The 13,796-nt window shown below is 37.3% G+C and overlaps 1 protein-coding gene across 1 annotated transcript; it reads left to right on the top strand.

Moving 5' to 3' along the window:
- LOC122665987 lies at window positions 1–429 on the top strand. Its single transcript, XM_043862104.1, has one exon. It carries the CDS (start codon window positions 1–3, stop codon window positions 427–429), a length of 429 nt encoding a protein of 142 aa, XP_043718039.1.
- The last annotated feature ends 13,367 nt before the right edge of the window (window positions 430–13,796 follow it).

The raw sequence follows: 13,796 nt of genomic DNA, 5'->3' as shown, positions 1-13,796 counted from the left end.
ATGTCTAGCTCAAGTGTTAATTGCAGCAATCCTAATACACTCAAGTACAAATCCTTGAGGTGCAAATGTAATCGGAAAGCTGTGATTAGAATATCAGAGACTGATAATAATCCAAATAGGCTTTTTTACAGTTGCCCACAGATTAATGGTTGTAATTTTTTTGTTTGGTGTGATCCCATTGTTGCACCAACAACCGAGCTTGTGCCGAATCCCACCCCTGATTTACAAGAGTTGCAGGAGGAGGTGCGGGTGCTACGAGAGGAGATACGGGTTTTGCGAGAGGTGTTACGGGGGTTACAACAGGCGGTGCAAAGTGGAACAATTAGAATGGATGAAACGGAGAAGTTTGTTGCATCAATGAAGCTTGGAGTTTATTTTGTTCTAGTTTTCTTTGTTGGTGTAATTGTATCAGTTATGATTGGCAAATAAATGTGAAACTGATGTACTTTTTTTTTTTTTTTTTGATGAAAGTGAAACTGATGTACTTAAATCCCAGCATTAGTAATGAAAAATTGTACAACATCATTAGCAAATGATTCTACAATCATATTTAATCAACAAGATCTTCTAATTGGCTTTTTCCTCAAGTGATCATTATAGGACTTTATATTGAACTTCTTTCTCATCATTAAACAGAGCCAAGCAGCAGAACCACTATCACATACAATTTTAGATGAATTGCTGAAACCATCACACGGTGTATTCACAACTCAACTCCACCACCTCACCGCCCCTTACAAAACCATTTATGCAAGCTTTGGACAGCATTCCCTTGTATTAGTCTACTGTACCACAACATCTGGATATTTGGACAGCAATTCCCTTGTAAATAGGCTTTTAAAAATCTGAAAATTTGGACAGCATTTCCCCTTTAAATAGGCTATCTTAAACCTGGAAATTTGGACAACATTCCTAAATTATCCAAAAAAAAAGTCTATGCTTCCAAAAGTATTTGTCTACCATACTTCAACATCCAACATATCTAAAAAAAAAATTTGTTTGGATCATCCACATCCAACTTAACATCATGTCCAAAATAAAAGTCTACCACAAAATCCAACATATCCAAAAAAAAAAAAAAAAAGTTTACAATCATCCACATCCAACTTAATATCATATCCAAATAAACATAAAAATCATCAAATTACAGCCTATGATTCTAATTTCTTCACTGCATCTCCTCCCCTCTTTGAACTTATTTCTTCTTCATTTCTCTTGCTTTCCTTTTATCTTCCTTGGCTTTCCTTTGTGCTTCAATCTTGGCCTGCATATTGTCATAAGTGATGGTAGAAGAAGCTTGAGATCTGGTCAATCTTTGAGAGGTATTGACATCACATTTGCTCCCACTTCCCTTCTTTCCCTATACAAGCATGAATTCAATATTAGAATCCTTGTAATCATCACGATAACATAAAATAAGTATGAGTACTTAGGATAAAATCTTATGATTATACCTTTACTTCCTTCCCTTTAATTGGAGCTCTTTCGCATTTCCTTGAGTTGTGGCCTACCTCCTTGCAGTTGCTACATCTGACACTTCCAAATCTTTTTCTAAACTCTTCAGATGCTCCTTCATCAGGTTCCTTCCTCCTATTGATATGTGGTCTTCCTGGTAACCTCTTCAAGGGTGGAGGCTGAACAGTACCTAGGTGATGCTCAGATTTTAACTGCTCCAAACCAGGTAATGGGTGGATTATATCCTTGTAAGCCTCCAAGTATCTTTTTACACTATAGTAATCATCACAATAGCTTTCCAATGTGTGCCTCTTGTAAAGAATACAACAGGTTGCATGCTTACAAGGTATTCCTGGTTGCAGACTCTCTCTTTTTCAAAGGAGCTATTCCATAAATTAAGACGTTTGCTTAACTCACTCACCTGATTCTCAGTCAATCGTCAGTACGGAGCTCTTCAAATCGACGTTCGATGCCAAGTACACTGTCCCATGTACTAATACGCCCCCGAGCCGGGTCAGTCAACCTAAAGAGAGTGTACAACGTGGGGAGAGATTAGTGCCTTAGGGCTAGAAGAGTTGGGCCCCATAAGTTATCAAACAAGGCTAAAATAGGGGACCGGCACATACAGCAAGGCTATATCATGTGCCTGTCCATGTGCCTGTCCCTCTCGGACTTTCCCACCGGCAGATCTAGGTTCTCGGGGGTGCACTTGCATGTGCTGTCCATGTGCTGTCCCTCTCGGACCTCCCACCGGAGATCTTTCTCGGGGCGCACTTGCATGTGCTGTCCATGTGCTGTCCCTCTCGGACCTCCCACCGTGAGATCTTTCTCGGCACTTGCATGTGCCTGTCCATGTGCTGTCCCTCTCGGACCTCCCACCGCGAGATCTTTCTCAGGACGGCACTTGCATGTGCTGTCCATGTGCCTGTCCCTCTCGGACTTCCACCGCGAGATCTAGTTTCTCGGGGTGGCACTTGCATGTGCCTGTCCACGTGCAGTCTTCTTGTTCATGCCATTCGAGAATGGTTTTGCAGCCCCAAAGTCTTGGGCTAAAATGGGGTATTCTTAGGGGTTTTTAGGGGTCTCTTTGGCCATGAGAACAACTCCAACCAAGGTGCCATAGCACACACCCAACATGGGTTTGTAAACCCCATGATCAATTAGGTTTTTCTCCATTAAAATACATATGGAAAGAAAACTCATGGGTTTGGGTATTGGGGTTTTGAAAGGGGCTTTAATCAATGTTATTTAACAACCCACAAACCACACCTCTATGGTCGATGTACCTATCCTCGACGACTTCTTTAGAGTCACGGTCAACAATCTTGTGGGATGGCTTGAGTATCATGGTCCACAGTTCACGAGCGTACTCCGCTCCCGGTTCTACATAAAGGTTCAAACCAGACCGGTGGTCAGACCGAGTTTTAAACCGGGTTTTGGGCACGGATTTAACATCGTTGGTCGTATTTTTGTGGGTCTCGGTGTTGGTATGGCATCGATGACATCTCCATTATACATCTCAGAAGCTTCTCCTGCTAAAGTCCGAGGTGCCTTGGTTAGTACCAATGGTTTCCTTATAACAGGAGGCCAGTTTCTGTCTTACCTGATCAACTTAGCATTCACCAAGGTAATTAAGCCATATCAGTAAAGTAGTAGTAATGATCTGGTCTTGTTTCTTTTGGTTTAGTGTTAATAGACAAGACAACTTTAACTAACCCATCGATTTGATGTTTCGTGCTCCTGGGACATGGAGGTGGATGCTTGGAGTTGCAGGGTTACCACTATGTTTCAATTTGCACTAATGTGGTTTCTTCCGAGTCACCACGGGCTTTATAGAAAGGTTCACACTTATTTTTATTCCCAGCTATTTTCGAGTTCTTCAAATGAGACCTTTTCAAACAATTTTTATATCATTATATATCTAGATAAGTTGAAACTTGAGCTCCAATTATCTGCAGATGATTAAGAAAACCAATTTTTGCTTCTTGTGTATTTATAATGTTATACGGGGAAGGGAAGATGAAGCCAAAGCCTTACTCAAAAGAATCTACCCCGTGGATGAGGCTAAAATGGAGATACAAGCTCAAAGAGTCTATTGAGACAGAGATCAATTGCACTACTATAGGTGCAAATCTTACCTAACCGTGTGTAGGATCAATCTTTTGAATGAGCTTTTATCACATTTGATGTAGCACCACCCCTTCTGAATTTCTGCAAAATGGGTTGTACCCAAATATTAGGGTTTGTCAATTTGTTTATCGATGGGATTAGAGATAAAAATTAGGGTTTATCGATTGGGCTTACGTTTAGTTTAGCCGGATAGCATTTAAAAGAATATGGCCGGAGCTAACCGCTAACTTGTACGATGATGTTCTCTGCTTCCGCCGGAGAAAGAAGATAACGGATGTGTTCGAACAAAAAGAAGAAGAGATACGTTTTCTCTCTCTTTTCTCTCTATTTGTTTTCTCTTGTTATTAGGAGGGGGTATTATTGGAATATTATAAATATAAGGGCAGTTTGGGGTTTAAACGAATATAATTAGGGTGATGTCATCACTTAACAGCCCTTTTTAACGGCAAGGGTACGGTTGATAGAATCTTGGGAATGCAGGGGAGGGGAGAGTCATTTCTCAAAACCCAGGGAGGGGTTTGTCATTAGACCATAATCGAGGGGAGGGGGGAGTAATTTATGTAACACGAAAGACAAAACCTTGCTAACTAGGTCAATGGTCGGTGCATGCCCTGAAAATATCTTAGGTTATTATATTATAAATCTATATATATATAAATAAGTTAGTTTATTAATTAATCCAGCTAAAAATTACATGTCAATATCCCATGTCAATGCAGATACAATCTAGAAACACTTCTAATGGTTCACTTCAACATATAATCTAAATCATAGTTAAAAAATCAGGTTTTTAGATTCGATTCGATTCGATTCGTTCTTTTCAAAACTGATTAGGACGAGTAAAATTTGGTTAGGGTGAATCATGTTTTTTTTTTTTTTTTTAAATGTTTGTTAATATCTTCATTCTTTCCTTCTTCGAGTGAGAAGGGAGTATTGAGGCTATGCTTGTTTCGCAAGTGAGAAGGGAAAAAAAAAGGACTAATATTGAAGATAATGAAAAAAAATTTATAGAGGCTTGTTTAATTGTAGATCAAATTTATGGTTTATGTTATAATATATAGTTCAATTAAAAAAAAAAAAAAAAAGATTCAGTGAGTTTCACATGGCTCAAACAAAAATATCAAGTCAATAAAAACTCGAATTGAGTTGGAAATGGTCTAGTCATTTCTTAAATCTAGACCAGGTTTCATGACTCTTGAGCAAGTTTCATGTTTTTTTGACCTGATTTGAATAACTCACCCAAGTCAAAACCTAGTTTTTCGATTCTGATATAAACATGTATTTTGCTTGTGTATGACGAGTTTCCGATGTAGAGCAAAACAAGCATGATTGTATTAAGTTTAAAGGCATGTAATGAAGGCCCCTGATTAGGACAAATTGATTGCCCTTAAGAAAAGGACTAGAGAGTGCATGATTGATAAAAAATTAGGGACAGATCCACTGTGATTGTTATCCACAATCAGTTTGAGAAGAAAAATATATGATTTTAAATCATACTTTTATATATACCTTTAGCCAGTCTTAAACTAAGAAAGGTCCCCAAAAAGATGTGACCATTGACAAAGCATATTAGTTATTTAATTTGGTCATTTTGAGGTTATTGAAGACCCAGAGAGAGAGAGAGAAAGGGGGGGGGGGCATGCGTGGATGAGGAAGGAACCAAGAAAGGATGCAATTTTAAATAATGTTTTACCAATTTTATATAGTGTATTAATCAGACAAGTCATCTTCTTCATTATTGTTTACCCAAAAAAAAATCTTCTTCATAATTATTAGTTTGGAATTAATTACTTTAGACTTCATAATTAATCCGACCTGTACATACAGGACACATGAAGTAGAGATATTAAAATAGATAAGCACTTGCTTTGATGATAAAAACACGGAAGGTCATTGTTGGACAACCTGATCCACATTTCTCTCTCTCTCTCTCTCTCTCTCTCTGGACCTTCAGCCTAACTAGTCCCTCATTCACGCGCACGCGCCCCACACACATGCATAGTTAAGGGTGTCAAAGGTGGAATCAGAATAAAAAATCGAATTGGGATCCGGTTAAGTTCTGGATCTGAAATATGGGTTTATAATTCGGTTCGATTTGATTCGAATCTAGCCACTAAACTGACGGATCTAATCGAATCTAAACCGAATTACCTACCTCATTAAAACATTAATAGCTTTTACCTTTCAGTTTTTTACTGCCACTTAAGCCTTAAGTTAACATTACGAATATGATTCTATGAATTTCTTGTCTGTTACTCTCAAACGATAGTTTCAATTTCAACGGAAATTGAGAGTTACTAGCGAGGTGGATGATGATTTGGCACAACCGGAGTTGTTCGACCAAGATTGTGCTTTGGAGATGATATTCCATTATGAATATTCATTTCTCCATTTACGTGTTGAGTGGTGTCTAGTCTAGTCTACAAGAGTCATAACAACCATTGTACATTTGTGCTTAGATATTGTATGATGTATTATTGTAGTATTATTGCTTTGTAGAAAATACTGATTCATGAGACTCGAATGTATCTGGATAAGAACCAAATACAAGAACTGATTGAATTGTAACAAGATCCGAACCAAACTGACCAGATTCGATTAGAATATTCAATTCTAGAACCGATCTGGGACTTGGTCCGGATCTGAATCCTGCTACCACTATTTGGATCCAAATCGAACCGAACCAAGTACCTAATTCTAGACCAATTTATAACCTTACGCATAGTATGAACACCAAATCCTATGAAAACCATAAAAACCGTGGTACTCCCCCAAGGGGATCAAGGGAGTCGAACTTAGGACGCATGCTTTCTCTCTCTCTCACACACACACACACACACACAAAATAATAGTCCAGTTCTTGGGATTAAGATTTTTTTTTAACCTTTTTCCTTTTGGAAGTTAACTATAGAACCATTTTATATGTGTATAAGCTATCAAGAGTCTTCCAAGACAACTATTACTTGAAAAAAATCATCAAAAAAAAGTTAAGGTGGTGGTGACCTAGTTGGTCTATTGTCTAGCTATGAATTTATTATCAAACTATTCTATTATCGATCAGCAAAGTAGGAACCAGGCTGAGGGGGTCAATGTCCAGCACAGATTCATAGGATTGTGGAGCGGTGCAGATCATTTTCTAAGTAAAGAAAAGGATTAGATGCTTTTAGCAAGTGCTGAGAATCCTTAAATATTGCCCTCTCTCTCTCTCTCTCAACAACCCTCTATGAAGAAGGTACTTGCAAGAGAAGAGCTGCCCTTAATTCTTTAATAAAAAGGCTACGTAGGCGACTACGTCTTATTCTCTGTAATACAACTGCACCAGTTGGAAATCACAATTCACAAGCAACCAGACCTGAGCCTCAGTGCTCTAATCTGGTGGAGGTTACATTCGCAACTTCTTGACTCTGATGACTTTGTCTTCACTCATGAATCAGTCTCAAATTATCACCTCCAATTCCTCTAATAGGGGGAGTGGACCCCACCTTGGGAAATATTTACCGGCAAGAGTAGGGTGGTCATTCCCGCCCCCATGTGAGAAATTGGAGGGGGCAGGGAATTGGAGGGGACAACGGTTCCATTCATATATATATGGGGCGTTGTTTTCTGTGCTGCAGTGTAGGCTGCGCCTAGGCACATGGGGGTGGACGTAATGATCACCTTGCCCCCCTGAGTGGCAGACCCATGTGCCCGGTCGCAGCCTACGCTACGGCACAAAAAACATTCTCCCTATATATATGGAAGTAGTTTTTTGACCATGAGTGTGGCCTACGCCAGTACTCCCATGTGTCTATCTCTGTCCTCCTTAAATCAAGAGGGCAGAGGTGTCTTTTCAAATGAGGAGGAGAGAGATAGACTCATGGGAGTGCTGGCATAGACCACACTCCCGAACAGAGAACCTTCTATCATATTTTATGACAGATAAAAATCTACCATTAACATCTGGGAAATATTGATTTTCCAAGTGGGTCTCTCAGAAAGCTCTTTCTGGTCAATTCTCTACTAACCCTTAAACGATTATTACAAGTACACTAATAAGACTCATGAGTCATGAGGGTTGATAGGGATCTTTGTGGCTACCGTGAAGCTCAATCCTAATAAGGTCTGCATATGTATGATGCAGTTTCAACTATTACATATAATCCCCATTGTTGAATCATGACCAAATTAAAGCTTTTAAGCATGTGTACTGTTTAATTAGGTCTCTCTCTTGGTTGATTGGTTTAAAACTTGAAAGTGAAGTTTTGAAACTCAAGTCCTTTTCTTGTTTTTTTGTTTGGTCCTATTTGCCTTGACAAAACACATGGTGTCCAAAGGTATGGTGATGATCATCCTTAGTTATGAGCTCACTAGGTTGGCTGCTCTTCTAAGTTATTAATAAATTCAAGGGCAAGACAATGCTCCCTAGGCCTCTAGAGCCTGCACTTGGTCACTGCCCAATGAGAGTGTACTAGCAAGCATCGATCTAAATGGGATTTCTGCCTTTCCATGGGGGCAAGACGATTTAATGTCTAGGCACAGGAGTCACACTAGCCACCCGACTAGGTAGCGTTCTTTTCTCCTAAATTTAATGGGAAGAACCCTGTCTGGTTGTGTGGCCCCCCTGCACTAATGCTGGGCCAATTAGGGGACGTGCAGCGGCATCGATTAGGAGAGATTTCATTTGGAAGGTGGTAAGACGGTCATTTAAGTGGACTGTGTTTGGACATAGGACCACGCGATCAGGCAGCATTATTTTTTCTTAAATTAAATGATAATATCATTTTAATGGGTAAGGGTCATCCATATATATCTTCTTGTTCCAAACGAGTGCTTATCTTTTCCACGTCCCTCTCATGTATTTCTCAATACTCAAATCTATGTCTATCTATGTGATAAAAAATATAGGGAAAATTTTATTGTAAATTTGTAATCTAAGTGGAGAATTAAGTAGTTGTAAACCTACTTCTTTGTCTTTTTATGATAAATTTTTTTCCCTAAAATAAGGATAAATCCTGTCATTTACATAAAAATTACATTAAATAATTTTCAATTTTTTGAAAACATTTTTTTATCCTTGCACTAAATAAAATTTTAGAATAAGATAAGGGACAATTTTTGGTGACAAGAAGTTGCGTCCAAAAATAAATAAAAGAAGAACATAGTCAGATGATTACAATGGCTTTTGGTTGTTGCTACAGCTAGAAAACTATCATTAATGGGAGCATGCATGCAAACATTGAGGGGGATTTCCACCTTTCCATGGGGCGGGGCGGTCATTTTATGCCCCTTATGTCTAGGTACAGGGGCCACACGATCAGGTAGTGTTTTTCTCCCATAATTAAATGTTTCAAAAGCAAAAAGAATAATAGAATTGAAAGGGAGAGGGTTTCCTACAAAGACAATGTAAGAAGGAATTCGCACATTTCAACCAATGGAAGATTGAAAAATGGTATCAACCATATGGAGCCTACATGATCAGGATAGGAGAGAAAATGTCAGTGTGGATCCCACTGTTTATTAAGTGAAGAGGATATAAAGGAATATTTACAAAGGCAGTGTAGCTAACTTTTTTTTTCTAATTGAAAATAATAATAATTTAGATAGTAATAGAATGGTGAAGCAAAATATTTCTTTTTTCTTTTTTTGGTGTCTTTTGGTGTAATTTTCTACAAATTTCTTAGATTTCTTAGAAGTGTGGTACAAAATTTTTCTAATTATGTTTACAAAGTTTTGAGTTAGTCACACAATTGCTATTACCATTAATTGATTTTTTTTTTTTAAATTCAAAAGTTTACATCCAACTAGAGAAAGCTAAGTGAAGAAGAAATGGCCGCTTCTTGTATTATAGGATGAAAGTTTGTACTTATCTTTTGGTGAAAATTTTCTCAAGAATGGAGAGTGAGTCAAAATAATCTTTTCCTTACTAGACAAAGATCCGAAATAACCTTCACTATCCTAGAATCGCATCTACCAGCTAAGAGGGTTGATGAAGTGATTCTCTCTCCACCATGGGTGAAGGAAAACTCAGCCTTTTTTTTTTTGTTTTGTAGATCAATGATTTTGGACTTATCAAAAAGCCCTAATATTCCTTACAATGCACCATGCACAATGCATTTGGTTTTGTCTATTTTGTCTCTTAAAAAATTAATTAATTGTCTTTCTAAGATAAAGTGGGCATTAAAAGTATTTCAAAAAGATAAATTATCCTTTTATCCATCTAAATTGGTGAGCTAATACAAATCTCATTTCCACCTGAGCAAAAAATCTAAAAGCTTTTAATTCTCCTAAAATATTTAATTAGAAGATTATTTGATGCATTCATTTGTCCTTTTATAAAGGTTATTACAACAACCATCTTGCTTGGCATTTCCTTATTTAAAAAAAACCTTTCCCTGATTTGAAACTCTTTTGCGTGCACGCATGATTAGTGCTGTGAACCAATAATATGAAACACTTCTTCTGTTGAATTTGTATTGATGAATCATATTGCAAATTTTTTTAATGAAAAAAGAGTCATATTTCATTCAAAAGCACATTTGTATCTTATCTATTCACTTTTTTTATTTCACTATTTAATTGATTTAATCATGACTTGATATGTAATTTTGGAATGCATTCTATGTCTATTTTGTATTTTCAGACGATAAAAATAGTTGTTTTTATCGTTTGAAAATGCGAAAACGGCATAGAATGCATACCATACATAGCCCTAGAAATTTGTGTTAAGATTGTTACCCTAATTGTGTTAGTCTTGGCTCAATTTTATTGTCAAATAAAAAAATTCATTTATTTCAACACCAACTCTTTAGTCTTTCCTAGCCAAGACCCTCCGATACTTAGGAGCTGTTCTTTGGTAATTTAATAATCAAAATGAAATAGTTAGAACCCAATTCAAGACCTACCAAATTAAAACTATGTTATTCATAAACAAACAGATCAAGTTTCATTTCACCATGCTAAAAAAGGAATTCCTTCTGCAGCCATGAGTATCGGTAGTTGGATGCCATAAGGGTAGGGGTTAGTTTCGATCTCAAGCAATAAAGGGTTGGAGTTTGTGATAAGACAAGAATCACATCACATGGTCACATCACCAGTGGCGAGGGGATTTGTCTTAACCACTAGTGCAGGATGAGGAATTCCCAAAGAATAATTCTTACTTATTCTAGGTGATTATCCGATTTGATGAACTTGACCTAGTTTATTTTGTTGTTAATAATGAAATTCCCATTTGTGCATGGATAGTTAATTCACCTTAAGCTCATTCAACTTTTCCAGCCAATAAATAAATAAATAAAAAATCAGTTTCAAAATTAACTCTTATTCGATAGTTGTCAATTTTTTTTCTTTCTTTGAAAGATCAAAGGCTTTATTGACTCAATCAATAAAAGCACATTTATTGAACTCATTTAAACTTACTTTTATGGAAAGGGGTTTACTATCGGGCTGCATAGCCCCTATGCTAGCGTGCGGCAATGGGAGCACATTGGCATCTAAGGAAGGAAGGAAGGAAGGAAGGAAGGGTGTTCGATCTCCCCTAATCTTATTGTTCCTAACATGTGTAATTGTGTATTTTTATTGACAAGGTTCAAGCAACACATAATCGGACATGGGATCAGTCTTCATCACTTCAGATTCGAATCAAGAAAGATAAGCAAAGATTTTTCTAAAATCTTGAGATTTTTTTATTCAATAAATTTGAATACCTGGCTACGAGAGGTATGTTTCATTGATTTTTACTATTATATTGATTAAAAAAGACAAAAAAAAAAATCTAAAATAAAAATCACTAAACAAGAATAATGGTCAATTCAAAAGAGGCTCGTAGAAAGCGAGGTCGGACTCAATCGATTCCAATTCGAATCGGGTGATTCATCTCATTTGATTTTGATTACTAAGTATAAAATCTTGATTTTCAATTCTTCTCTTCTTTGGGTTTTAAAACACAGAACTCTACCATCTACATCCTCTAAGTCTTAGATTGTGTTTGGTATGCATTCTTGGAATGCATTCTAGAGCGATTTTACGTTTGCGGAAGATTATTTATTTTTATCATTGGAGAATGCAAAATCGACTTAGAATGCATTCCAGGAATGCACATTAAACACAACCTCATTCTCAAACAATTCATCAGCACTAATCGCGAACGTTCGTGGGGAAGAAAACGAGCTAAAAGCTCCATATCAACATACATCCAAAGCTATCATTAGAACTACATATAGAATTCTAAGCTCTAAAACAAAGTAGAAAATCAAAATGCTTAGGAGCTTATTAGGTAGAAACTAGAAAGTAATGGACCCAATAGTAATAACCAACTATCATTCCAGGCTTCGTGCGGAGAAGCCATTAAGTGGGGATCGGTAGGAGGAGCAGCAGATTATGTCTGATTAGGTCCATTAAGTACGAAGAAGAGTAGGTGACAGAAGTGGAAAACTACCAAATAAAGCCAAACACCTTCCCGTACACCATCTCCTGACATTTCCATAAGAGAATCACGTGACACAGAATAGATATAGTCTCCATCGCTATAATCTATAGAGAAGAATCCTTTCCCTGTGGATATCTAAACTCTACATCAAATATCATATGGCTAAGGGTCTTAAATGGTGAGGTTTCGGATTAAACAGTTCGATTTGATTTGATTCGATTCGGTTCAAGGTGTAATAGGTAGTTTCGGTTTCCCAATTTGTTATTGGATTTGGTTTCACAGTTTCAAATGGTTTCGGTCTCGGTTTTATTATTGATTTGAGGTAATAGGTTCATAAATGGTTCTTAAATGGTTTCAGTCTCGGATTTTTGAAACTTTGAAACCCAAAGAGACGAGATGAAGATGAAAAGAAGAGGTAATAGGTTCATACATGTTCCTTAACCGGTTTATTAAACGATTCAGTTCATATTCCGTTTAACGGTTTTTATATGGTTTGAAACCACCATTCAACGATTTAAAGCCGAACCATTTATTCATTGGTCATTTGAAGCAATCCCCAAATCCCCGACTCTTGTGACAACCCTATAAAACCATTATCCATAGAGACCATAATAAAGATTTAGGCAAGAGATCTCTACTTGGCCGCATGGTCTCTACACCAAGCGTTTGGGCCAATGGGTGTGCATGCCTGGGTATCTCACAGTGCCATGTGGAAGGGTGTAGAAAACACCACCAAGTAGAGATCTTTTTTCCTAAAGATTTACACAAAAGCACCACAACCCATCCAGTGAACCCGTAGCAGGGTCATAGCTACCATCACAAATAAGAAGGTGATCAATCCCTTGCAGTACTTCATGGTATACATCAAGAGATAAAATAGGACAGAGAATTGGATCCATAAACGAAGGGTTAGGACTAGCGAAAAAGCTTTAATCCCTGAGACCATTTGCAGATTAAATGTGGGGTTTGACTTGATTTGCTTAAACAAAACCTTATTTCTAAGAAGCCAAATGAAATAGGAAGTTATAGCAAAGACAAACAAGGGCAAATATAGGAGTAGAGAAGGTTTCAATTCTTAAACCTAATGGCCCAGCAGCTAAATTTCTTTTAGTAAAGTTACAAGATAAAACAAATGTCAGTGAGTCTCGACCCTTGGATGAACACAAGCAACAGGCAAGGGAACCAATAGCTGCCTAGTGCAATTGGTGAGCTGTGGTGCGTTCCATGCCCATGCTCATCAGGAGGTCTCGAGTTCGAGTCTCCTGACTAGTACCTTCCCCCTCCCTATCCCCCCCCCCCCCTCTTAAAAAAGTAAGATATATATAAAAAAAACTCCAAATTCCAAAAAAATTAAATAAAAATAAAACAGACAAGGTCAATATTTACTAAGGACTAAAGCATATCTTTTGTACTAACAGCATTAATAAGGATCTTGTAAAAAAATAAACAGAACTAGTGATAATCCATGAACTGAAGGCAAAACCTTTTTTGATTGGGCATGTTCAGAAATTTATGGACGGGAACAATTAATTTTGCCACCTGAAAAGGTGATGGGGCTATTCCATCTATTGGATATTTACGAAAAATTCTAGGTTGATCATGTCTCAAATTTTAGTATCAAATTTAATAGTTTACCCTCCCATGTATGTCCATATACTCCCTTTTGATACTCCTAGAATTTTCAATTCTTTGTTTTGCCACTAATCAACTTTGTTTGGACTAAAACTTGATATGTGAACAAGAGACCTTGGTGTATACCTTTCTACAAAATTTCAATCTCATCTGATCTTATCACATGACAAAACTA

This window comes from Telopea speciosissima, chromosome 6 (genome assembly GCF_018873765.1).
Source record: "Telopea speciosissima isolate NSW1024214 ecotype Mountain lineage chromosome 6, Tspe_v1, whole genome shotgun sequence".
NCBI lineage: Eukaryota > Viridiplantae > Streptophyta > Magnoliopsida > Proteales > Proteaceae > Telopea > Telopea speciosissima.
The sequence above is the reverse complement of the archived record's forward strand: the minus strand, read 5'-3'. Positions and strand labels throughout refer to the sequence as shown.

What these genes read in the sequence shown, in the direction of transcription:
- LOC122665987 (XM_043862104.1), top strand. Translation starts at nt 1, where the DNA reads ATGTCTAGCTCAAGTGTTAATTGCAGCAATCCTAATACACTCAAGTAC.